The sequence below is a fragment of the Fukomys damarensis genome, unplaced genomic scaffold (genome assembly GCF_012274545.1).
Source record: "Fukomys damarensis isolate Sample0158 unplaced genomic scaffold, DMR_v1.0_HiC HiC_scaffold_16, whole genome shotgun sequence".
NCBI lineage: Eukaryota > Metazoa > Chordata > Mammalia > Rodentia > Bathyergidae > Fukomys > Fukomys damarensis.
The window spans coordinates 41310563-41337722 of NW_022900928.1; the positions used below are offsets into that span (position 1 = coordinate 41310563).

The 27160-nt window shown below is 37.2% G+C and overlaps 1 protein-coding gene across 1 annotated transcript in view; it reads left to right on the forward strand.

Moving 5' to 3' along the window:
• Positions 1-27160, forward strand: part of Folh1b (folate hydrolase 1B) — a gene marked incomplete at its 5' end in the record, with an annotated part of 57501 nt that overhangs the window by 18621 nt on the left and 11720 nt on the right. Inside the window, 10 exons of the mRNA XM_010633781.3 lie at positions 307-432; positions 1174-1360; positions 3466-3559; positions 9065-9163; positions 9437-9522; positions 10782-10901; positions 13281-13363; positions 14983-15046; positions 20266-20333; positions 23205-23296. Coding sequence (XP_010632083.3) covers positions 307-432; positions 1174-1360; positions 3466-3559; positions 9065-9163; positions 9437-9522; positions 10782-10901; positions 13281-13363; positions 14983-15046; positions 20266-20333; positions 23205-23296 — 1019 coding nt within the window. The remainder of the gene's footprint in view (positions 1-306; positions 433-1173; positions 1361-3465; positions 3560-9064; positions 9164-9436; positions 9523-10781; positions 10902-13280; positions 13364-14982; positions 15047-20265; positions 20334-23204; positions 23297-27160) is intronic.

The following is a 27160-nucleotide window of genomic DNA, read 5'->3' on the forward strand; positions in this document are numbered from 1 at the left end:
TGCATCACGTACACATACCAATTCCACATAAGAAATGTGCACATTATACATTACACACATGTACTAAAAAAGAAAATGATCTGAAAAAAGTATTTATCGATCTAGATTATAAAATAAAAATAACAAAAAATTTATTATTTAATTCTTACATCTCCCAATTACCTACTTTCTCAATTTACATTCACTTCTTCCTTGAATCTCTTATACGGGCTCATGTTTGACCCCTTTGCATGGTCTTTCAAAGAAATCAGCCTTCCCTCCTGCAGAGAGTCCTGTTTTATACTAACTCACTCCTGATCTCAACAGGGGGATCTAGTGTATGTTAATTATGCACGGATTGAAGATTTCTTTAAACTGGAGCGGGACATGAAGGTTAATTGCTCTGGGAAGATTGTGATTGCCAGATATGGGAAAATTTTTAGAGGAAATAAGGTAAAGGTCATCTTTCCTTCTCTTCCAATATAAAAAGTTATTTCTGAGGTCCATGATCCCCTCATATTTTGTAAACGCCCACATTTCAGAGATAACACATTTAGCAGCTTATAGGCAGTACTTTTAGACTGTACCTGGATCCCTGGAATTCAGCCGGTGTAGGCCAGGGTAAACACAGCAGATTTTTTTTTTTCCCCATTTATGCAGTTTTCTCTTGTGGCCACAAAGAAATGTGCCCCAGGTTTCTTGTTAACTCTCAATGTCTTTGTTTTAAATATTATCTCCAAAAATATTTGCTAAATTACATTTGAATATGTATTGTTATAAAAAATGAAAGAAACCAATTTTCACTTAGCTGTTTTTTTAAGTTACTGTCACTTGATTTGTTGCCTTTTTCCTCTTAGGAGAAATGAAATTTCAGAAATACTCCCTTTTGACTATAGAACAAATAGGAATCTGGCCTGAGAGTCTCCTTGCTTATTGTGCTTCTAGAATAGAGGAAGAAAACATCAAGTACTTGCTGCCATAGGAATTTTCCAAATCCGCTGTTCTGAGAGCTAATCCATTTTTAGAATGTGAATTAGAAAAATGAAAAAGGCAATTCTCTGTAACATGTCCCTTGTTGCAAGCAGAACAATAAAGGGTTGAAGATAAATCTCAGCTACTCATTTAAGTGTATGTTTGGAGATTTATATATCAAACCTAGGCAAACAGCTTATAAAAGAACATTGTGTTTTCTAGGTTAAAAATGCCCAGCTGGCAGGGGCCAAAGGAGTAATTCTGTACTCAGACCCTGCTGATTACTTTGCTCCTGGGGTGGCATCCTATCCAGATGGTTGGAATCTTCCTGGAGGTGGTGTCCAGCGTGGAAATATTTTAAATCTTAATGGCGCAGGGGACCCTCTCACACCAGGTTACCCAGCAAATGGTGAGTGGTCAGGCCTCAACTTTTACAAAAAATTTAACAGAGCTTTCCAGCGATTGTATTAATTTCCTTTGACACAATGGGCTAAGGATATCCTTTTAAAAAATTGTTGTATTTTGGAACATAAAAGTTTCAGATTTTGTGAAGTATTGACTCATATTCTTTATCCTATATTTGGAACTGTTGGGCCTTACAGGCTTTAAAATTCAGATATTTTTGCAAGATAAAGTAATAGGGTACATATACTATATAATTCATAATACATAAGGGACTGAGACAGAATGGGGGAAACAAATATATGAAAATGTTTTCAGTACCATGTATTAATATTAACAGTAAGTGGGGGTAAGAAACACAAATAAACTTATGTCTGCCCAAGTCAGATTTTGCTGTCACATGAAGAATCTGCTGGTACAAGTTGTCAATTCCTCTAAAGCGTATGTCTATTTTTGGCTTTATAAATTCTCCTAAGATTGTCATTATTTTCCTTTTTCATACAACATATACTATAATAAAACAATATGAATTTGCCTGAAATTTACTTACTCTACTATTTTATTCCTAAATTTTTTAAAAATGAAACTTTTAAATTGTTGGCTATAAAGAGCTAAACTTGCAAAATTATAATGAAATTAGCTTAAATATTTGTTGATTATCTTTATTTTTAAATGATGGAATTTTAGGGGAAAATCATATTATTGTATGGTGCTAACATTTACTGAATTCCTTTTTGTGCCCATTAAATTTTTTTCTCCTTTTTCAATTTTGATTGCTAAATAGTTCTAACATATACAAAATAAAGACGTTTCACCTACTTTGTTGCACCTATTCATCTCCTATTTAGTATTACCCTAGAGCAGGGATGACAAACTTTTTAGAACTCTCAGTGATAAAAGGCAGACCGCTGTGCTAAATGTATTGTGGCAAATGCCACCACTGCTTTAAAGAATTAGAAAACAAAGTTTCATATACTATATCATTATATCATTTTACTCATAAATAATAAACTTGTGCAATTGCCTACATTTTTTATTGTTAGATAATTTAAGAACTTAGAGGAAAAAAGAGAAAATAGAGCTTTAATTTTTCTTAAATCTGAAAATATATCAGTCTATACTTATTTGGTAGTAAAGTTTCATGCAATAAAATCAAAGATTCTTGAGTTCAGTTTAATAAAGTTTATAAATTGCATAGGTTTTGAAAGTTGCAGTCAATTTTGGAAAGCCATGTCACTCAAAATAAAATGGCATTTCTATCACTCTGGGAAGTTTTTGCTTGTCTATTTCTGTCAATTTTCGACTCACCCATTAAAAGCAACCACTTTTTTATATATAGCACCATATATTAGTTTGCCTGGCTTTGAACTTCACATAAATATAAATGGTTGGTGTTCTTTTGGGCCTAACATGCTGCTCTCAAAGTAACAAGGTGAGATTTTTCCATGTTAGCACATTTTAGTAGTTTATTTCTTTTAATTGTTGAGTAGCATTGTGTTGTGGAGCCATACATAGATTGGTTACTTGTCCTATGGTCAGAAATTTGTTGCATAATATAAATGTGACTGATTTAAATGTTTTGCAAGATCCTTTCATGTATATATGTTTTTCATGTTTTTAAAATTAATTTTATTGGTACATTTTAGATATACAATATAATGACATTCATCATTGGAAATTTGTACCTTTACATAATATATCTTGATTTTTATTTTTCCCCATTCCCTTTCCTCTCTTCAACCCCTCCACCCATCCTTATTTACAAAGACTTTGCTTCCATTTTTTTCATTTTCTCATATTAATTCCATTCCCTTCTTTCCTTTCCCCAATCCCTCCCACTTCCCCTTCCCCTTTGGATCTTTTCTTCCTATTTCACAATATCTATTATGCCTTTTGTCTGCCATAGTGCACATTTCAGTTGAACATTGCTTTTCAAACTCTGACAAGGGATGTATGAAATTTCAATTGCTACACATTCTTGCTAACATTTGGAATTATGGCTTTTTTACCAATACAAGTAGAAGCAAAATTAAACTGTGTTTAATGTGATTTACAGGTATCTGTTTGAAAGAGATTGAGTTTTAATTGGAAATGTGTTCATTTTACTTTCAGAATATGCTTATAGGCATGGCATTGCGGAGGCTGTTGGCCTTCCGAATATTCCTGTTCATCCGATTGGATACTATGATGCTCAGAGACTGCTAGAGTAAGTTTGCAAGAAACAGACATGGCAGTTTGAGAAATTCTCATTATTGGAAGTTTCCGTATATTGTGCTTTTATCTCCTTTTTGAGGGGGTATTGATATTCTTGGAGAGGGGTGGAGCATGTAGTTGCACCATCATTTTATAGACTGGTGATTTAAGTTCTGCAATGTAGTTAATGGATGGGTATCTCGTGTATGACAGCCATCTTTAACTGCGGAGAGCATAATTGATCAATTCCTTCGTACACTGTGCTTTGGAACCCAGCATCCTCTTTGTGTCCCAGCTGTGCTTCCTGTAGATGGTCCCGGGCAGTGACTGAATATGTCAAGGATGCTAAGACAGGCGTATTCCGGGAGTCACAGGACTTTTCGGGTGTGAGACTTTGGCTTGTGGATCTCTCAACAACCTTGCTTAAGTAGATGATGCACTCGCTCCATCTTCCTTTCTTCCTTTGTTTCCCCTTTCTTTCTCCATTGCATGTTGATAGCTTTCTCAGCCCTCCCCCAGCTCCCTACTTATTTCTTTCACAGGCTTTTTCCCTAATAAATCTCTTATCTACGTATTTCTCTTATTTTCTATTTCTTGAAGGACTCAGAATAACCCAATGTGAAATCTACTCGTATTTTGTTTTTATTTCTATTCCTCTTCCTTCTCTGCTTTTAATATTAAACTTTCTACAGATTTATCACTGGTTAAGCTGGCCCGGGAGCTCTTCCCTCTTTCCTGCTGTACTGTCTCCTATCTCTTCCTTCTCCACTGTCCTGTAGGACTGGAAAGAACAGGCTGTTCTGAAAGCATCTGTTCAGTTTGCCCTTTTTCTTTTTTGAGTTCAAAGCCTTCTTCACCATATTATTCTAGATCTATGAGAAGGCAGGTAGGACCTCGTCAGTGCAAGGCCCTCATGTTTATAGATGAGGAGGCTGATATTCAGAAAGTTGGGAGTATGCATCCACTTTAAAGACAGTTTAAGGAAGTATTCTGGTTTTTGTTTGGTTGGTTGGGTTTTATTTTTTGATTTGAGGCTTTTATTTTTCCAAATGAGTTAAGATTCAAGATTAGGTGCAGGCTAGGGATTTAGCTCAGTGGTTCTGTTGCCTGCCTCACAAGTGCAAGGACCTGAGTTCGATCCCTGGTACAAAAAAAAAAAAAAGATTAGGTGCAACTTTGAGGGCGCCATGGACTATGCATTTGTCCAAACATATTAGTAAATAAAGTGTATTTATATTTGAAAAGGATGAAAGTAGTGGTTGCACTGCTTATACTGTAGAAAAATGGTTTCTAGTATTGAGAATTTTTGTGCCCTTGTTTGAAAGGGATATGAGTCTATAGTTTTCTTGTGATTTGTCCAGTTTTGGTGTCAAGGTATTATTTGCTACTGAGAATAACTTTGGAAATTTTGCTCTTCTATTTCTTGTAAGAATATGTGAAGATTTGTTTTTTATCCTTTAAATATTTACCACAATTAGACACTCAAGCAGTCTGGTACTCAGCTCCTCTTTGTAGGAAGTCTCTATTCCTTATCCAGTCTCTCTATTTGTCATAAACTCTTCATATTTTTTTTCTCTTTTTGTCAGTTTCGGTGGTTAGTGCCTCTTTCATAATTAATTGTTTTCACCTAGGTTATTTAATTTGATAGTATCCAAATGTTTATAGTATTCCATTAAAAATACTTTCATGTCTCATGTTATTAGTACATGTTTCCAGTACATAATGTTTCCATTCCTTGTGTGAAACTGTTACATGTACATAACACATCTTTATCCCCTTTTCATCTTTATTCCTGTTTTTCATCCCTTTTTTCTCTCTTTTCTCCCCGCCCCCATCTCTGGATCCTCTTCCCTTCTGAGAAAGCTCTGCCTCCCTACTTCCTGTTTTCTTTTACTTTGCTCTTTATTTTACATTGGTTTCTGTCATCCATAATAATGTCTTTTCTTGTGTTCTTGACCTTAGTCTTTGGAGTTGTATCCCCTTTATAACTTGGTCAGATGAGTGGTTTGCCAGTTTTGTTGATCTTTTAAAGAAATAACTCTAGTGTCACTGATTTTTCTCTTTTTTTTTTCTACTCTACAGAACTATTTCTGTTTCAATCTTTATTATTTCCTTCCTATGCTTTCTCGATTGAGTTTGCTCTTCTTTATCCAGTTTCTTAAGGGGAAAGATTACTGATTTAAGACTGATCTGCTTTTTGAAATATGCATATTTACAACGATGCATTTTCTTCCATGGACTGCTTTTAATGTGTGCTTTCTAATGATGTGTCATTCTTTTCCTTTATCTCAGAATATTTTTAATTGCACTTGTGATTTTTTTCCTTTGACCTATTGTTACTGAGAGGTCAGTTCGACTTTGATGTATTCGTGGATTTTTCAAATGTACATGTATAATTTGTTGATCACTAAATTATTTTATTGTGGCTAGATTGATATAAAAATGCATGCCTATGGAAAGGGCTAATAATTTCAACCTTTTCTATTTATTCATACTTGTTTTACAGTCTAATATGTGATCTGTCTTGCAATATGTTCCATGTGCACTTGAGAAAAATATGGAACTTGCCTGCATTTGAGTAGCGTGTTCTGTGTGTGCCACTTGGCATTTCTGGTTTTGCAGCATCTGTGGAAACTTGCCATTGGATCATTCCTTGGGCTGTGAGATCCCTAACTGCTTTATTTCTTCTCTCCACCCTTCAGAGTCATTTGCATATAATTACCCCCAGGAATTTTACTTATACTTAAAAGAAGGAATAAGTGAAACACATTTCTGCATCTTCCCAGAAGCACAGTTCCACTCCTTTTTAAGCTTTTCTCTCGAGCTGTGGTAATGAATCATGTAGTCATCGTAGCTTACACTTGGCTCTGTATTTTTCTGTCTTCATACCTCCTTGTGTCATACTCTGTCTCTGGGATGCATTTCAACTGCATCTCCCCATGCCTAGTTCTTACTTATCCTTTAAAATCCAGATAAAAAGAAACCTCCTAGAAAGTAGTCCCTAAGCCCAAGCTGAATTGAGCACTCCTTTGTACCTCTTCTATAGAACTTTATGTGTCATCCTCATGTTCTGTTTTATATATTATAGTTGGTTTTATATGTATCTTCTTCTTGGGTGATTATAAACTCTTGGGTGGAAATACCAATTCTTGTACGTATTTTTTATTCCTTGTTGAGTAGATCATAGCACATTTGGCATAATAGATAAATCTTTGGCAAAGGTAAAATCAGAATTAATATGTTGGAAGTTCCAGGTTTTTAAATTCAACAGTGTTTATACATATTTATGGAGCATCAATCTATCAAGTCCTGTCAGAGATGTATCTATACTTTATTTACAGTATCTGGTATTTTTAGGGTTTGATAAGTTAATATTCAACATTTTAATTTTCATGGTTTTCATTTACTTATTTTGCAGCGCTGGGTATTGTAATCACAGATGCTCAACCGTTGCACTCTTTCTCCAGCCATTTTTATTTTTCATTTTGAGATGGAGTTTAACTAAGTTTCTCAAGTAGGACTCAAACTTATGATCCTCCTGCCTCGGCCTCCCTCAGTGCTGGGATTACAGATGTGTACTTCTGTGCCTTCATTTTTTTTTAATTGATGGAGTGAAGGAAGGATCTATGTACATTTCTAGCTCAGTAACACTTATCGATTAAAGCCTCCATTTTTCCATGCATGGGTTTCATTTCCTTCATTCATATATGAAATCGTTGTACATAACTATAATTTGTGTTCTAATCACCTGTTTACCTGACGTTGTGGGGCCATTACAATCTCAGCATTACATTTGATTGTTTTGTGACAATAGTGATGGCTCATTACCCTTCTGGTTTGTAATCCATAGCTGCTTATTCTTTTTGATTAATTTATTTTGCTTTTCATGTTTCATTTTGAAAAGGAAATGCATTTACAAAGCTAAAATTTAAAGAGATTTCCAGCAAAAGTTTACATTTGATGTATTCTACACCCAAAGAAACCAATATTATTAGCTAATAGTATGGCAGAAACATTGCATGTGTAATCACAGGTGTATGTATTCTTCACTTGCCTTCTGCAACTTTTTGAATATTTGATGCTCTGATACTTTGACTATGGATTTTGCTTTCTAACTGTAAAATGCCCCTTAATAATACTTGATGTTTTTATGTGAAAATGTATTGTAAATAAATAATTATATAGTCACTTACTTGAAATTGATTATTTTTTTAGCCAAACTCCCTAGTGAGACAGGAAAAAAAAAAAAAAAAAAAAAGGACAAATCTCCTATTCAAGGGAACTCTTAAAAATAGAATATTATGTCCAGCTATTTTCCTGGGAAGGGTAACCCTACTGACTGTTTAGTTACTCTAGGTCAGGCTGAGCTATCACGTTGGCTCAAGCACCTGTGTCAGGGAGAGGAGAAACCAGGAGACTGTAAAGTGGGCCCGGCTGCAAAGCATAGAGTGTAGAGATTTGTGACCCGAGTAAAACGTACACTGAAGATTTCAGCTCCACATTTTGTATTTAAACATCTCAGTATAGTTTCAAATAACATTTATCCAGGCATTATTTATGGAAATGCATTTAAGGTTTGGAATATTCATTTAAAATGGCAACAAAAGGGCCCCGCAGGCCCAAACGGGTCTGTTTCTGCCTTGCAGCTGGATTTTCATCAGCGCTTAAATGTAGTTAAGGTAGAAAGTATTCACTTTGAACCCTCAGTTAGCTTCCTAAGTTTAAGTGGAACCATATTTATTTGTCTGCTGCTGTTCAGTAAAGGCAGGTTTGATGTTCATGCCCAAACTAAGAATTAGTTGATCCATGCTCTGAATGCCTTGCAGACAGGTGCGGAAAAGGGAGACGACAAGAACTCCATCGCTCCATGGCAAACCTTACCTGTTATGTTTCTTAGTCGTCTGCTAAGACATTACTAGAGGCCGGTGGCATATAGAAGCTGATCACCCAAGTCCACGTTTTCAAATGAGAAGAAAATAGCATGAAGCTTTAAGGAGGTGCTAGCTGAATCAAAATCCTTTCCTTTGCTCTTCTCTTCCTAGCACATGTGTGAGAGAGTACTTTGTAAAGGATGGCCGCACACAGATTTGAGAATGTGGTTACCAGGGGGAGAAAGGACAAATGGAAAATTCCAAAGTGGTAGACATTGAATTCTTTTTTCAGACCATGCTCTGCACAACACTTTTGATATAATTTATTATCAGATATTATTAATGCAGAGTTCAAATTCTTGCCAATAACTTGAATCGAAGTGATGCCACTTACCAGGTGCGTGACTTTAGGCGAGTTATCTAATCACTCTTAGCCTCATGCTGCTCATCGGTAACGTGGGAGTAATAATTGACCCTATCTTACAGGAGGTTTAGTAAGGGTTAAATGGCATATCTAAAGCTTTTTGCACTGTCTGTCACTTATAGAAGCTGTTATAAGCAGATGTTCCAGGAAGTAAATGAATTGATATTTTAATTTCTTACGTGTAAGTGCATCTTCAGCTAATAACAGGTTTTGTGTCCAACAGACACATGGGCGGCTCAGCACCACCAGATAGCAGCTGGAAAGGAAGCCTCAAAGTACCCTACAATGTGGGACCTGGCTTTACTGGGAGCTTTTCTACACAGTTAAGAGACTTTTAATTTTAATTCTCCTATGTGGAATCTTAAAAACGAATACAACTATTGAGAATGACAGAAATGTAAAATTTGCCGAGTACCGGCAGGAAACAGAACCAGATATTGAAGAGGGAAATCATTTTAGGTCATGAAACTGGCCAATGTGAGTTTTGCTTTTGTACAATTAGAAAGATTTTAAACAGTGATGGAAGATTTCAAAATGTGTGCTGTTAATCTCTTAGCCAACATGTGTAAGACTGTGACCCTTATTTTTGCATTAGAAAAGTCAGGATGCACATCCATTCCAACAGTAAAGTGACCAGAATTTACAATGTGATAGGAACCCTCAGAGGAGCAGTGGAACCGGGTGAGTGAATCATGTGCTCAGTGAATACTGACTGAGCAACTCGTGTGTGCCATGTCCTGCTCTAAGCTCTGCAGTGTAACGGAAACAAAGAAAAGCAAGTCTTTGCCCTAACAAATCTATCCAAGGATAAAATAGATAAACATGAGGTATTCTCGCATTGTCATACATGTAAAACCAAAAAGAAAAGGGAATGTTTGAGCAGGGTTGGGCAGATGACCAAGGTGAGTGTTAACTGTGTGTGATTCAATTGAAGGATTAAAGGGAGATGATGAGAGAGTGAGTTTTGAGGTATTTTCTCTGAGTTTTCTGGATTTCCTTACCGTATATTTTGCATAATGAAATATCTTCATGAGGACTATAGACACCTGTACAAAAGATAGCACTCAGAAAATTAAGATAATATTGAATTAAGGAATTCTTTATATAGTGTTATTTTACACACTAAAGCCATAAATATTGTAGATACATGATTTTCATGTGATTTCAGATGATGTGCTGATTAATTCATTTTATATGTAGTCTTAGTTTGTTATGTTCCAGTTCCTTAAGAACTTGCTTATTATATATGTCTTCCAAAATCAGATATACTTAAATTGCCTCTGTTTCTTATAGCACACACTTTCATTTAAGGATCAAGGATATTAGTATCCTTACAGTGACTGCCAAGCAGTTATGTAACCAGACATATACGCTTGATGTATAATCACTGGGCCCAACATTGGGATTTTAAGAAGACAGAAACAAAGGGACAGAGGACTCACAGTCTGGGAATATACCCCACTTACATGTGAAAAGATGTGGAAAAAATTGAGAACGAGACAGGCAGAGCAATTCTCCTTTCCTATGGAAAATAAAAAAATGTTAATAGAGGGGGAAGGTTTTTGAGCTGTACCTTGAAAGTCAAATCAGAGTAGAAAGTGAACTGTGTTCTCTTCCTCTGAAACTTGGCAACAGTGTGGCGAGGTGAGAGGGACAAGAGAAGCTACATGAAAAGGCAGGTCAGAGTAATTTCGTATTTTCCTATAGTGACTCCTGCGCTTAGTCCTGAGGTATAATTTTCTTTCTGACATTCATGCTTTCTTCAGGTGGAGGAAGTAACGCCCCCATCAGAAGGAATGAGAAGTTTACACAAACCTCCGGGAGCTTGGCTGTTTCACTTAAGTTCTGAGTGACCTATGTTGAGATGCTATTGAATCGTTTGCAATTTGTTAGATGATAAAAACCAAGATAACACATAATTGTAAGATGTTGCTTTTTAGACAGATATGTCATCCTTGGGGGTCACCGAGACTCGTGGGTGTTTGGTGGCATTGACCCTCAGAGTGGAGCAGCTGTGGTTCATGAAATTGTGAGAAGCTTTGGAAAACTGAAAAAGGAAGGTAAGGGAAACAAAGAGGAAAAGACTAGCTTCCTTTTGAGTCTCAGTTTAGTCTTCTCTAAAGTGGATCTAAAAATACTACCTCAACCATTACCACATACTGGTGAAAATACCAACACAGGCGTTGATGCCAGTTAATGACACTGTTTACTTATTTTTTTCTCTCTTTGAGTTTGTTGGTACATGCTAGGTATACAGTACAGTTACATATATCATTGGGATCTTGTACCTTTACATGACAGGTCTTGGTTCTCATTTTTTCCCCTTGTCCCTGCCCTCCCTTCACCCCCTTCTCCCTTCCCTGTTTACAAATATTTTATTTCCACGTTTTCATTTTCTCATTTTTTTCTTTTCCCTTACTACCTTTCCCCTACCCTTCCCACTGTACTTATTTTTTTCATTCACTTATAGAGCCCACAGCCCAGGTTCCTCTGGCCTCCAACCTTGAGCCACATGGGCTGGGGAACTGAAAAAATCTTCCAGAAAAATCCTGGTCTTGCTGTTCATGGGATTCTATGCCAAGTTTGGGGTCCGTGTTCACACATTCCATCCTCTTTACACCACTGATTCTATCATCCTAGACTCTCCATATGAAAACCAAAATAAAAAACTTAATTCAAATGATTGCTCTTTAAAATAATCACTGCACAGTGAGAGAAGAAAATCCATTCTCTTTACTAACTCTGTAAAGAAGGTGTTTGGGGCTATAAAATGTAAACCATATATTTTGAACAACCATAAAAACAGTGAAAATATTTTTAGTTTGCACAGTAGTGATTTTCTTAGAAAAAGATGATTTGAAAATAGTCATATGTGTAAACTATTTTCAAATCATAGCAACCAGAGAAAGGTCTAACTAGTTATTTCTATTCTCATTTTATGAATAAGTCAAGCAAGATACAGAGAATTAATCGGTGCAGCATTATGTAAGTTCCGATATTGTGTGACAGAGTGAGAAAACCAGACTGCACACTCAAAGTTTTAGCTACCAGGCCACAAAAATATGTTGCCTCTATTTATAATAAAATGTAGAGTGTCTCCATTATTTTTGCACACAAAGCTGTCTTACATTACAAGAAAACAAAGAATTGTTGACCTGAATTTGCATATCCATGAGTTAGGTAATGTTTAATCTTGCTTAAAAGAAGTTTTATGATTTTGCAATTAAATCCCTGTGGTAAATGCAAACCTATGGCAACTATGGAGTACATTAAATGAATGAAATGATGAAGAATAATATGTAAGAAATTTGAATAATACTGTTGAGAAATTTGACAAAAGTAAAACACTGGATCAACAATTATAGGATAAACATTCTTAATAAACACACCAACGATATTTTTAACATAATGATTACTTAAAATTCTTTTTTTCCTTTCCATTAAGTTTATTGGTTCATTTAAAGCAAACAATACCATTACATTTATCATTGGGATCTTGTACCTTTACATAGGTCTTGGTTCTTGTTTTTCTCCAATATCCCTGCCCACCCTTCACCCCCTTCACCCTTTCCTATTTACAAAGACTTTGTTTCCTTTTTTCCTTTTTCACATTTTTCCTTTTCCCCTGTTTCCTTTTCCCTCCTCTTTCCACTTCCCCTTTACCCATTTTCTTCCTATTTAACTTACAATTCTTGAAGCACTTACTAATGTGTTGTAGATGTGATTCCACTGAATCCTCCCAAAAGTGAAATGTGTCTTCTCCTTCCCTCTGTTCCTCCTCCTATGCCGGTGCAGAAATTGAGATTCGGTCAGTCTGCAGAAGCTCTCTCTATCACACTGCTAGTAGGTGAAAGAACCAGATCTTTCTTCAACTCCAAGGCTGGTATTTATAATGTGCAAGTCACATGACTTCCCTGTTTCCGGAGCAGCAAGCATTGCCATTGCTAACTAAACCCTGATGACTAGTTTTGCCAAAGAACAGAGAAATCACACAACCAGTTCCCACTAAGCAACTGTTCTTGTGTCACAGGGACAGAGAAGACGTCTGAAGGGTTTTCTCTCAGTTGTTTTTGCCATCACAACACTGATGGCACCTGCCGATGTCTTTCACTTTTGGCAGCTGTAGGCCACAGTGGCTGCCAATGCAGTCAGAATAAACCTACTACTAGTATAACTATGGCCTTGCTAAGTTTTCCTGTCTACATTTCCCTCCTTTTAGTACAGTCGTGCAGTTCCCCTTTGACAAATCACCTTCACAATCTTTCCAAAAAGAAGTTGTGGTAGTTAAGATTTTTACCACAACTCACATTTCCTAGCCAGCAAATGAAGTTTGGTTTTTTTTTTAATGTTTTCACACATTTAGGCTTCAAAATGTCTTATAGGTTTATTATGCATTTTCTAGCATTTACCTGTGATTGTATATATACACATATTTTTAGGATGGAGGCCTAGAAGAACAATTTTGTTTGCAAGCTGGGATGCAGAAGAATATGGTCTTCTTGGCTCTACAGAGTGGGCAGAGGTTAGTCAATAATTGCTACAACATAAATTTTCATAATACCAAGTAAAAACTGAAAAGAAAAATCAAGTTAGGACCTTATTATCAATCATACAACAATAACAAGTGAATCCAATGACAAAATGTTCAAGGTTTTTTCAAAAACATTTGAAGCAATATATCCTTGTTCAAAAATCAACAAGAAAAACTTTATCTCCTCTAAAGAAGTAAGTTTGGTTTTGAACTTTTTCAGAGACACAATGCCAACTGTTAAAATTAATTTATCTCACTGCACAGCAAGATACAGGTATGCGCCTGTGATCCCAGAAGTCAAGAGGCTGAGCCAGGAGGATCACTATGAGTTTAAGACCAGCCTGGGCTACATAGTGAGTTCAAGGACAGCCTGAACTACATAGCAAGACTGTGTCTCATAAAACTTAACTAAATAAGTAATAAAAATAAAATTAGTTTATTTTCTGGTACCATGATAGTAAATACTGAGATACTAGAAGCCAAGCAACAGCTCATGCTTGCTTTCTATAGTAATTGTATTATGCTTTGGAAAACTGCCCCAAATACTAACCATTTTAAATGTCCCTTAAGCTTGTACAGTAAGGTCTAATATTTATAATTACAGTATTTTCTTTATCACAATTACCTACTCTGTATTAAGGAATGCTAAAAGTGAGGTAGAATGTCCTCCCCAGCATGTTTACTAGGCCCCTTGAATAGCAATTTTATCTGCATTTATTATGACTTTATGCAATAGAAGCATAAGCTATAACGTATTATGGAGTGTTAGTATTTATTCCATTAACTTCCTGTCATGATGTATACACATATTACTCCAGATATGATATTAAACCTTTTAAACTTCAATTTTCTTTGAAAAAGTTTGTGTTCCTCTAGATCAAGCTGAAGCTTTTACAAACAAGACTCATGGGAGAGTCAGGAAGTGCCCATTTTCAGGGTGTGATTCTTTTCCTTTTAAATTATTTATATCATTAAGGATTGCATATTTTTTTTCCAATTTTAAGCTTACAGTCATAATGCTTAGGAAATTGCATGTTTTGGAGAATCAAAATCTTCATGATATTCCAAAAAAAGTACTTGCTACATTTGTTAGTGTTCTTAAAAGGTGCAATTATCAGTTGTAACCAGTAGGTGGCGGTATCACACACTAGAACTTGACCTTGTCTTTATGCTTTAACTTCATAAATTTTTTAGTCCCTGATTTTGAAATAGCTCATTCCTTGTGAACCAAGCAAGGTTTTCTGCTTAAATAATGATAGGTTTCTGGGAAGATTTCCATTGAAATGCCTGATACAAAATTCACATATGTTGAGCAAACTTTGAAGGACAAACTAGTGTGATTAAAAAATTAACTCCTTTTCCACTTAATATCAGTAGGTGGATAGATTTATCTTAAATATTAGTTTAAAAAGTTTTGCTTGTTGTTTAGTACTATTTACCTTTATTCACTTTTTTTTTTTTTTCAAATTAACTGTCTTGTGAATCCTATATGCCAAATGTGTGGTTCAAGTAAGCTAGCTTAATGCAGAACTCTCCATGCAGCGATCAGACATGTGCCTCTGCCTGGGGGCATGAACATACACTTATGGCTTTCTGTCTTTCTATTACAGGAGAATTCCAGGCTCCTTCAAGAGCGTGGTGTGGCCTATGTTAATGCTGATTCTTCTATAGAAGGTAAATATCACTGGCCTCATTTAGAGAACATGTGGTTGTGTTAGAAGCAGCAGTTTCGTTAGTAAATCAGGCTCCCCATGGGGTCGGTAACCCCTTAGCTCCTGGTTAGGGAAGCTGCTGCCGCCACCTTTGACTCAGCTGTGTGTGAGCCCTGGACAAGTTTTTCTTTGTTTTTGTTTTTTGAAATTTCCCATTTGCTTTTCCCTGTAGAAAGGTGGTTCAGGAAAGCAGCGTTTCCTTGATTTGCTTTACCTGTTGAGTGAATAACTCATGAATTTAAAAGCGTTTTAGCCTTTACAATGGCATATTTAGAAAGTAACCTTTAAATTTAACCCTGACTCATCATGATATCATGCATACCAGTTTTGTAAAAGTACCGGTTTCCACAATTTTGTCTTTCACCAAAAGTTTTTACGTTTGTGTTTTTCTTTAATTTAACTAGTGTTCACCGAGTTAATCTCTGGGTGCTATACTTTCCCAGGGATGTCTGGAATTTGGAGTTTATGCTTCAGCACAGATGGTAAAATCTATCAGTCTTGGATTACAGCCTATGCGGGCACTGTACAGGGATTTATTTAATCAGACTGCTCTGGGATTTCAGGGGAGGGAATAAGAGCAACTCCAGGCAAGACTGAAGAAAGGGAAGGATTTAGGAGAATGAAAATGCTTTTAGAAAGCAGACGGTCAGAGGAGCAGATATGTTGGGTGGATTTGCACTAAAATGAAACAGCCCTTGGTCACTACACCAGCCCCTCAGTTCTCCTCCGTTCCTTGTGCTGTGCAGCCCTCTAGGAGTTGCTACTGTCATTCTCTACACTCAGACTGCTCTGCATGCACTCCTGCAGTGTGATCCTTACCTTCCTCGTAACTGTACCAATCAGCAAAGCTGTAACTTTCTAGTACTCATCACTGACATTGTTAAATCACTATTTGCATTACAAACAGCCTCCTTTGCTAAACTGTTCTTCATCAGGGAACAAGCAGTGTGTTGTTAGTCTACTCATTGATTATGTCATTAATATGTCATTAAATAATTATCTCTTGTCTGGATACCAAGAGTGAAGGAATATAGGAATGAGGGACGGATAGAAAATGTGGGTTTTAAAAGTAAAATGGAGTACTACTCAGCCATAAAGAATGAGAAATTAGAGACATTTATAGCTAAATGGATGAACATTGAGGCTATACCTTTAAATGAAATAAATAGGACATACGTGTAAATACTGAATAGTTTCTCTGCTGTGAGAAACTGAAAGTGTAAATAAGGACTAAAAGGCAAAAAAGATAATGTGAAGTAGTAAGAAAAGGAGCAAAGGGGAAGGGGAAGTGGGAGGGGTAGGGGAAAGGAAAGAAGGGACTGGAGACTCGCTTCACTTTGTTTTACATTTTAAAAATTTGTTAAATGATTATTTTTCCCTACAGTATACAAATTTTTCTTGAATTTATTACATTAAAAATTTACAAGTGGGCCAGGGATTTAGGTCGGTGGCACTGCACCTGCCTCACAAGCGCAACATCTTAAATTCAATCCCTGGTACCAAAAAAAAAAAAAAAAAAGGACAAGTAAATACTCCCTGCATAAACCATTCTGCAAAGGGGAATAATTCCCACTGGGGTCCTCAGCTAATGGTGTTTACTTGTGCTAACATTCAGAAACACAGTGTAGCTCACACAGAGTACCGGTAGTATAGAAGTTGTCATCTTTAGTGTTTTACCTATTAAATTTTATGTAACACTCTCAATTATCCTGTGAGATTAAGTGCTTCTATCATCTGTGCTGTATAAAAAAGGAAGCAGACTCAGAGCGATTAAGCAACTTTCCCAAGGCCACACAGTTAGCAAGGGTTTAGCTTACACTCAAAACTAGACTGCTTCTATTCTGTCCTTCTAACGTCTTTTTTTGTTTTGTTTTAAGAGTAGGAAAAACTTATTGAAGGAAAGAAAGCTTCTGTCTGAGACAGAAGGGGGACCAGAGAGTGGGTTGCCCGCTCAACCCACTTCTACAAGATGTTTTATACAGCAAAACCATGTGACGCGGTGGGTTCAAAAGTGGGACTAAACTATAAGACCCAGTGGAAAATTATAAGGTGGACATTAAGTGGGGCAAACCATGACCAACCAATAAGATTACAAGTACAGTCACCCAGGTAATATTGATTAAATGGGGGTCAAATAGGGAGCAAGTCACATAGCAAGCTTACAAGGATTTTCATTAAGGGTGGGGTTCAGGGATATTTCCTGGAAAGGCTGGGCTAAGACCTTGGCCCCCACCTAGGTGACCTGTTTAGAAGATCAATCAGTGCTATTTATCCCCAGGGGAAACACAAGAGTATAGTAGTTTCTTTCCTTTTATATTTCTGGCCACAATGAATGTATTATCCTCCATGTTGTCTCCTTGCTTTGTTGGCTCCTCAAGGGTGGCCCTGTCTAACTGCCTACATGATATCTAATTGACTTACCTATCAGCAGTATTCCCCCCCTCTGAAAAAGTACCCCTAACTGCTGTGAGAGGGCAAAGGACAAAGACAGCTCTGGCTTCTTCCAGCTGAAGAGGGTCGTAGTTGTGATCAGCAGTTAGAGTTACTCTACAGAGGGTCTGTCTAATGGCCTTCCCTAGGCACCTGGCATTGTCATCTTCATAGCTGCATAGCTTTTAAGTCTGGAGGAGACAAAGCCAAAGAAACATGTTAAGAATGCATGGGCCAAAGGGCCGGGAATTTAGCTCAGCGGTTCGGTGGCCTGCCTTGCAAGCACAAGGACCTGAGTTCAATCCCCGGTACCAAAAAAAGAAGAATGCCTGGGCCAAATTATAAGGTCAGCAGGATTGCTAAGAATATAGGCCACAAAGGGGATAAGGAGAAGGTACAGGGGACTTCAGAATCTAACACAGAAGTTGTATAGTTTAGCCGTTATGAGCTGTTTACAAGGTTGATCTGGTGGATCCCAGTATGTCCTTCTAACTTTTATCTGCCATTGCTTCTTACTGCCTCATTTAGCTGTTTGGTCTCATATTATAGCCAAATGTTTACACCGCTTCTCTTTGTCCTTCGGTAGCATGTTGCAGACCTATGGTAGAATACTTTCCGTGTCCCTGATACCTGCTGATCTACTTCACTTGCAAAGCAAAACAAGCTGGGTGCAATGCACACAGCTGAAATCTTAGCTCCTGAGCAGGGTGAGGGAGAAGGATGGCAAGTCTGAACCTAGAGTGAGCGAATTAGTGAGATCCTGTCTCAACATAAAAACAGCTGGAACATAAAAAGGGCTGGATTAGCTCAGTGCTCACTGGTCTCAATTCCTAGTACTGAAAAACAAAGGAAAGAAAAAGAAAATAGCAAACCAAAATGGAAACAAAAACAAAACAAAGCAGTGAAAGAATTTCTGCAGTATATTCTGTCGACCAAGTATGTATCAATTCTTTGACTATTTCAGTTTTTTTCAGATAATAGTTTTTTATTTGCATGTCTCAATATCATAGTCTATAAGGTAAAAGGAGGGTACAGAACTGCAAGTATGATTGTTTGATCCTAGGATATGTGTACAGAAGCTGTCGTAAATTCTGCCAAATTGTCCCCCTCTCCAGTTTACACTCTTTTAAAGACAATTTTGTTCTTTTGTTTTTTTCTTAGTACATATTTATAAAACACACTGATTGCATTCACCATGGGGAGTTGGCACATGTACATATCAATTGTTTTTTATATCTTCTTTCCCTTCCCTTTCTCTTCCACCTTCTTTTATAAGAGCATTTCTGTATTTAAAAACTGCATTGGCCACTTATGCATCTTAACTTTTCCAGGTGAATTTTGGAATTTGAAAAATCACCTTTTCAAGTTCTGTAAATCTGCTGGGTTGTCACTAATTAGTTTTAAAGCCTCATCTTTGGCTCTTTTTAGATATGACAGAAAGCTTTGGATAGAGCCACTTGCATCCTCGAAGTGAGGCATGTGCGTGTGGGTTTCTGGGCGTTGCTGTAGAGGCTGTGTCCTTAGCTGGGAATGCCACTTCTTTTTGGCCCAGCTGCCCCAACCTTCTGGTTCTCGGAAATGGTTGCAGAGTCACATGACCTGCGATCGCTGGCTGCCCCTCCCCCGCAAACCTGCAGACGATGCAGCCCTTCCCTTGCATCCCTCCACAGGCTGCAGGCCTTCCGGGATCATTCTCTGACCCTGCACCCACCAGCTCTGCCTTCCTGAGCAGTGCAGGTGCCCTTTCCACTCTCTGCTCTCCCTTCTGAACCTGCTACAGAGCAGACGGTTCACGCATTCACTGTCACTACAGACACACTAAGCCCCCTTCCACAGATATGAGTGGACCTCAACTTGAAAACACTCGTAGATGCCGGACATCTACAAGGTAGATGCATCTGCCAGATAATCATTACAGTTGTGCTCCTGTGTGCTTACTGTTCAGTGTGATAGGTACAAAAGTGTAGTACAGTTGGGGTTGTACTGTGTTTGTGTGTGTTTGATCTTTTCATGCTTTACATTGTATATTTGGGTCAAAGGTGTATAAGACTCATTTTGTCAGACTTATAAAGGAATCCAATGTAGGAATTGTCTCCTAGAATGGAACTCATTCATAAATCAGGGACTTCCTGTATTTACTGGGTAAATGCTAAAAGCTGAGACTATTGTAAACATGGGAGCGAGATGGTAGCAAATATAGAAGAGCACTTGCTCCATGGAACTTCTAGTCTTGTGGGAGGGAGGGTGGATAACAAGAAGACAAGTATTTAATATATTAGGTGACCAGTGTTGGAAAAAAAACACCAAGGTAATGGAATAAGGAAATATCGAGGATAAGGTGTAGAGACAGTGTGCTATTTCATGTAGGCTGGCCAGGGGAAACATCTCAGCAAATATGAGACCAAAGAAGCAGTAAGTTATGCAAGATGAGAAAACTGTATGCAAAGACCTCGAGGAAGTGTTCTGAGGCAGAATAGGAGATAAAGATTTAGAGAGAGGAAGTGGTTGTTTCCCATATGACACACTGTAGGGCATGATGAAGATCATGGTTTTTACAGAATGAGGTGAGAAGACTTGGAAGGTTTAATTAAATTTAGGTTTCAAAGGATCATTCTAGGGGCAGGGATTTAGCTCAGTGGCACTGCATCTGCCTCACAAGTGCAAGGTCTTGAGTTCGATACCCGGTACCATGTAACAAAACATAACAGAGAAATGCAATAAAAAATGATCTATTTTTTCTTTATTTTTCAGGAAACTACACTCTAAGGGTTGATTGTACACCACTGATGTACAGCTTAGTATACAATCTAACAAAAGAGGTAAAAACAATTACATTTATGGTATTCTGTGTTCTAGAAGTGATGATTTTTGAGATGTCATTATTTTTCAAAACAGTGATGTTCTTTTAGAACTTGTCTTTTTATCATATAACAAATATCCACGGAACCCACCTCAGACTATTTACAGACACTGCTTCCTCTCTTCCTACACTGTGAGGCAGCCTTCAAGTAGTGTTACATCTCCCATCTCCCATTTGAAAACAAGAACACCAAGCCCCCAAAAATCAGTCACTGAAGTCACACAACTTACTCTGTACCTCAACCGACTTCTGATTCTATGATCTAACAACTCCTTAATTTCATAACTGGATTATACTCCTTGATATCTAATAATTCAGGGCATAAAAATGAGCAAATAGTTTTAATAGTTTTTATGCATAAAAACACTGCCAGGTCATATTTGGCTGAGTCAAGAAATCCTGGGGAGTTGACTGGCTCACGGGTCCACTACACTCATGACTAGACTGATCCACTGGTGTTCTAACCGGATGTGCAGCTAGGTGAGGCCCAGTCTGCAGTGGGTCACTGGGGACTGTGCCTTTGGAGGGCAGATCTCTCCCTGGGCTTCTCCTTGTGCCCCGCTTCCTGGCCACCGTGCACTGAGCTGCTTTTCCCCACCACACTCTTCCGCTATGATGTTTCTACCTTGGAGCCAGTTGCCGGGGACTGAAACCTCTGATATTGTGAGCCACAATGAACTCCTCCTCCTTAACATTGTGGGTGACAGGTGTTTCATCCCAGCTATCGAAAAGCTGATTGATAAAAACACCAAATCATTTTGGGGCAGAAACGAGGTGAGACCTTGTAGTTCCTTTCTAAACTTAGGTCTTGGAGTCCAATCCTCCAGTCCCAAGGAGGCTGCCCTAACACTTCATCATTAATCTTAATGCTTACACCAGAAGGCACTGAACCTGGACGAGAGGTTACTCATCAGTTCCTATAGGACAGCACCCCTGACTGCATTGGTCCTGGTCCATGTTAGACGAATCTAAGGAGTTTTTGCATATCGTTTTTTGTTTGTTTTTTTTTTCACTGCTAATTATGTGAAACTGACTTGAGCTATAAAGAAAAACAACAGCAAAAAACCTTTTTGTTGACTAGAATTAACAATTAAAATGTAATTTCTAAGAACACAATTATAGTCCTTCAGAGAAGAATTATAAATAAAACCTACAAGTCACTAAGCTTTGGTTTCAAAAGCATGGAATTTGATCACATATTTCTCATTAATGGAAAAATTAATTAATTTGGAAACATCTATTTTCCTAGTTACTAAGAGATCCATCATTTTCCTGTAATTTTATCAAATATAATACAAAAATTTAAATAGATGAAACCATGCTATTTCAGAGAATTCACACTATTCAGGTAATTTAAATTTAATTTTAATTTAAAATTTGTGTACTAGCTGATTTGATAGCATCCTGTTAAAATTGACAAAGCTTTGACCTCTAGGTTAGACTTAAAATATGTTATGCTTGAAATTTTTTGTTTCATTTTTGTTTTGTTTTAGAAAGATGATTTGCAGTATTTCAAATTTGGCCGATAAATTGACAATTTAGTAATATATATTTGACAATATTTCAAAGATATATTTCTCACTAGAGTATACAGTACCTGATAGCAAATATTTGTGAATTTATAAACTCTAGTGAAGTAATTGTTTCTTTCTTTATTCACATTTTACAAGCTAGGAAATTGTCACAGGTTCCAACTTCCAACTCTCTTCATACTCTGAAAATTTAATTTATGTCCCTGTAAACCTTTGCAGTTGCATCTATTATAGCACAGAGTACACTGTTTTCCAAATTTTTTGCTGAAGGTTCCCCTGCAAAGAGCATCATATGTGCTTTACTAATGGAGTCTGTGTCCTTGGCATCTACAAAAAAATCCGAAATTGTGTAGGTACTCTGAACTTTTTGAATTGAATGTTCTCAAACATAGTACACATGCATTTGATTAAATTTTTGTATTATATTTATTTCATAAAAACATTTTATAGCTTGCATCACTTAAGTACTTATATGTAATGATACATTATTTAATCATGCTAAGTATTTTTGGTGCATGTAATACTCTGAGTCTAGAATTCGGTCATCGGTTATTTACTACCTTGGTATTCTATCTATAAAGCCATTTTTTTACACAATGAGAAACTTCTCTAGTAACAAACTATAGAAGTCATCCCTGAGGGCCGGGAATTTAGCTCAGTGGCTCCGCCACCTGCCTCACAAGCACAAGGTCCTGAGTTCAATCCTCAGTACAAAAAAAAAAGAAAGAAAAAAAATGATCCCTGAAAGTATAACCTTCATAAAATGAATTTAAAGCTAAGTAGGTAACATAATTACAACAGATAACTGCTTGATTAAATAAAATATTAATGACAATGCATTTTATTATGTATTATTTAAAGAATTTGACAATCTTACTGACAAGAGTAAGTAAAAGGAATATTTTGCCTTTACCAGCTTGCTGCTTTTATTTTTTATGCAAAGCAGAAATATGTCTCTAAAAGGTATATCCTTCAGTTTAGAAAACTGCGTACATAATCATAAATATGACCAACATATCCAATGACCCTCATTTGGTAATGTGCCTTTTTTTTTTCTTTTTAAAGTTTTTTCCTGATTCTGGGAATGGAGACCAGGGCCTTGCAACATATATGGGGCAAGGGCTCTACTATTGAGCCACACCCTGAGCCATGTAATTTTTAATTGACAGCTGATACAGAGGTCACATCCTCTTGTCTTGCTGAATTCTAGCTTAGCTATTCACTCCCTGTTTAATGGACACAAGTTTTAATTCATCTGACCTGTAAGTATTCTCTTTGCTTCCTTTTGATGTGTGCAGCTACAAAGCCCAGATGAAGGCTTTGAAGGCAAATCGCTTTATGAGAGCTGGAATGAAAAGAGCCCTTCACCCGAGCTCAGTGGCACACCCAGGTAAACAACCACCCACACTTCCTACAGAATTTCATTGTTGTATAGAATGGTTTTGAAAATAAAAGTATTTTCTTTCAATCATTTGTAAAAAAAATTTTCAAAATGCTTCAAAATCTGCTAAAGTAAATCACTGCTTAGCTAAATCTGTAGGCAATCAAAAAAGATTCTTATTAAAATAATACTTATGAAGTGTGTTGAAAATATGGTGAATTTAAAATTAATAAGTATTAGCATAAAAGACACATTGCCATTAATCTCTCTCACAATATTCCACCTCAGTTCAAACCCACTTGTTCTGTTCATTCTTTCTACCTCCTGAAGCAGTTCTGGAAATCCTCTTTGATGAATTCCCAGGGGCTGGTCATACCCCCAGATACATGAGAGTGGAGTATGATGAGGAATAAAAAGAGACAATATTCAAGGTACAAGGCGGACCAAGGGAAGCCTGCCTCTAGTGGACAGATTTGACAATCTCCACAGTTGACTCAATTTTTGTAGCTAGCAAGAAGCATAGGAGAAAGTGGGTCATTCATCATTTGTGGAACAATAGCGGTCGGTGTGTGGCATTTGTAGAACAATAGCAGTTGAAAAGATATTTTGAAAAAATATGGAACAGATTAAACTTTTACTAAGGAAGTGTGTGAAATGGAACAGGTTGTTCCCTATACCCAGACGCCTGCCCAAGTTAATAAGGAACTAGCATTCTCTACATTGTCCTCAGCAGATTGTTATCCTTCCATGGGAGTATTATGATTATTAGCACTCCCACACAGAGCCAGAAAGCATACAATTTTCCCTATTCTTTTCTGTTTCCCAAGGTAGATCACATTTGGCCCCCAGTAATTCCTCACATAACCTGGTCACCTAACAGCACCCCCGCCGTTTTTTTTTTTGTTTGTTTGTTTCTGTAATTGCAGCAGTTGAAACAACGTGACTTGAGATTGAAGAGCATATAGGTATTGTTATTGTTGTTGTTTCCCCTGTGACAGGCCAGGAGCAAAAATAAGAGACCCATACATATTAGGACAGCTAATCCAGTATAAAATCCAAAATGGCCCTTGAAATAATTCCATGGATTAAATCGATCAAGAGTGTTAGCAAATTTATTCCAGTCCAGAATATGTTCATCAAAATTTTGAGTTTTTGAGATACAAATAATACTTTTTTAAGGCTTCTAAATATTTAGTTATATTATTATTAATAGCACCTTGAATGTGCTTTTTGATATGTTCCAAAGGATGGGTGGATTGATTGTACCTGAGAGGAGATAAACAATACCAAGTAATATTAAAATGACATCAAAGGCCTTGCTATAACTGGAGGCTTTCTATCTGACCCCTCATCCATATAAGAGTACTTTCTAAGACAATAATTTGTGATTATAATTTTGCATTAAAAGTACTGTATATTCCAGGCCTTATCCGCAGTTCTGGCCAATTACCTACAAAATGAGTAGTCTGGGGCTGGGGATTTAGCTCATTGGTTCCACCACCTGCCTTGCAAGTGTGAGGTCCTGAGTTTAATCCCCAGTTCCCAACCCCCCAAACAATTAGCAGTCTGTATAGAGTGAACAAGAGCTGCAGAGGATACAGCAACTCTAGAAATGAGCAATTCCAGCATCAAGCAGTCCTAATTTTTTTGTCTTATGTATATTTAAGGAAATGTCAGGATCCGTAAATCTAGGATCCATAAAGACAGCCCAGTCCAATTGATTATGATTGTTTCTGTGGGAAAATCAGTCCATGAAAGGGATCATAACACAGGGGGCTTAGACACATATGCCCAATACTCTTTCCCAGACCCTGGGCTTATATATACAACACAGGCAATGATAGACATCATGGTAACAAATATATTTTCTGGAGTATACAGGAGGCCCTGTATTGCCAGCAGCTTTTCATCTTTCAGGGTTGTTTTCACTTGTCCCCGTGTTGTGAGTTTTACTACCTGCATAGAAATTAGTGGCTGAGTCATCATCGGCTTGGGTATCTCTTCCATGATCATCTGTAAGAATGCTTGCGCTGGCAGGCTGGATGTTAGCAGGCCCTGCCATGGGGCTGGGATGTTTCTCTCTCCATGATCACACAGTCTGGGATGGTACACTCAATGGAGTTCCACTATTTGTCAGTGCATAAGCATACCCTTATTGCCATGTTATTAGTTGCATTGGGCCATTCCATTTTCCTTTTTGGACATTTTTCTATAAAACTTGTGCTCTAGGTGTGTCTGAAGATCTGTCCTTTTGCCGGTGGAGATCTGAAGAAATATATTTTTTTCTGCGTGTGGATTTAAAACATTTACAGTGAAAGTAACAAGATCCAGTTGAGCTTGTGAAGGTAGCCATACGCTCCTTTTTTGTTTTTGTAATTGTATTATTAAGGAAATTATATTTTTAAGGAAATTGTATTTTTAAGGAAACTATTGTTTGGCCTTGTGAATAATAGGGCATGCCTGTAATATGTTTAATATACCAGAGCTGATAAAAGAAAGATAAAGCTTTACTAATATATGAAGGACAATTATAAGTTTTAATTGTGCATGAGACTTCATACCAGTGAATACAAACAATGTTGAACATGACCAGCTTTTCACCTCTATGATAGGTAGCATAGATCTATAGAGACATACAGGGACATATTGAAATCATCCAAATGATGGAATATGAGTAATTTTCACTTGCCAAATTTTATTTTGTTGAGGGTCTCAAGGGTTGCATCCCTGAGCAGGAATAGGACAAGGGATGTGTTGGCAGGTAGGACATGATAAAACAATTTTTTAGCCTGCAAATGAGACAATTGAGTCTTTTGTTAGGGCCCTACTATTTTGATGTTGATATGAGTGGGATCGTCTCACCAAGTGAAAAGGAGCAACATAAGCCACCAAAGAATTAGCTTGTTGATTACCATAGACCGAGGGTTGTGGTAAATTAGAATGGGACCTAATACTTCCAATATAAAAGTGAACAGAGTGGTTCTGGATTGCCTGTTGAAACCTAAGAAATAAATTGACAAAAGAACGATCCAAGGTGGCTTTTGAAGTAGCACTTTCTAGCCATTGGGTAAGAAACACCACATAGGCTGAGTCACTGATAATATCTATTGGGATCACCTTAGTAAGTTCTATGGTATACACAATACAAGGTTTTTTTTTCTTTTTTCTTTTTTCTTTTTTCCTTTTTGGTACTTGGGATCAGGCTCAGGTCCTTGCACTTGTGAAGCCGGCAATGGAATGACTGGGCGAAATCCCTGGCCCAACAGCAGTTATTTATTTCTCATCTCTGAGCTGAAAGCCCAGGGGTTAAAAATGACATGTTGGAAGACACTCTAGATGGCTGCCATCCGTAAGATAAGTCTGTGCATGAGGAATAGGATATAGTCATGTAACCTGAGGAATCGTGCATGGATGTCAGAGAGAGAATTGTAAGATGGGGTTATTGGGAAAATGACTGACAATTTAACTTACAAATTTGTTGTGACAAGGTTGAATACTGAGATAGTTCTAAGGGTAAAATAATCAAAGAAAGATCATTGCCAGCCAAATAGCTGATTACCACGAGTTCTGCCAGCTAGTACAATTTTTGCTATTTATTTAGTGAGCACATGTAAAGTTTTACTTTGATTAGGAAGGTACAGCGATTCAATAGGGAATAATTGGGAATCATAAAATTGTCCTAAGTGCCCCATAGGGGAGTGAGGAGTGCTTAAAATACATAGAATGAGACACTGGAGATTATTGACCCAATTCACTTGCCACACTTACAGAATTTTTTTTCTACTAATTGTAGTTCCTCCAGTGCCTCAGGGGTTAATTATTAAGGAGAATTAATCTGAAAATCACCTTGAAGTGTATTAAAGATATATATAT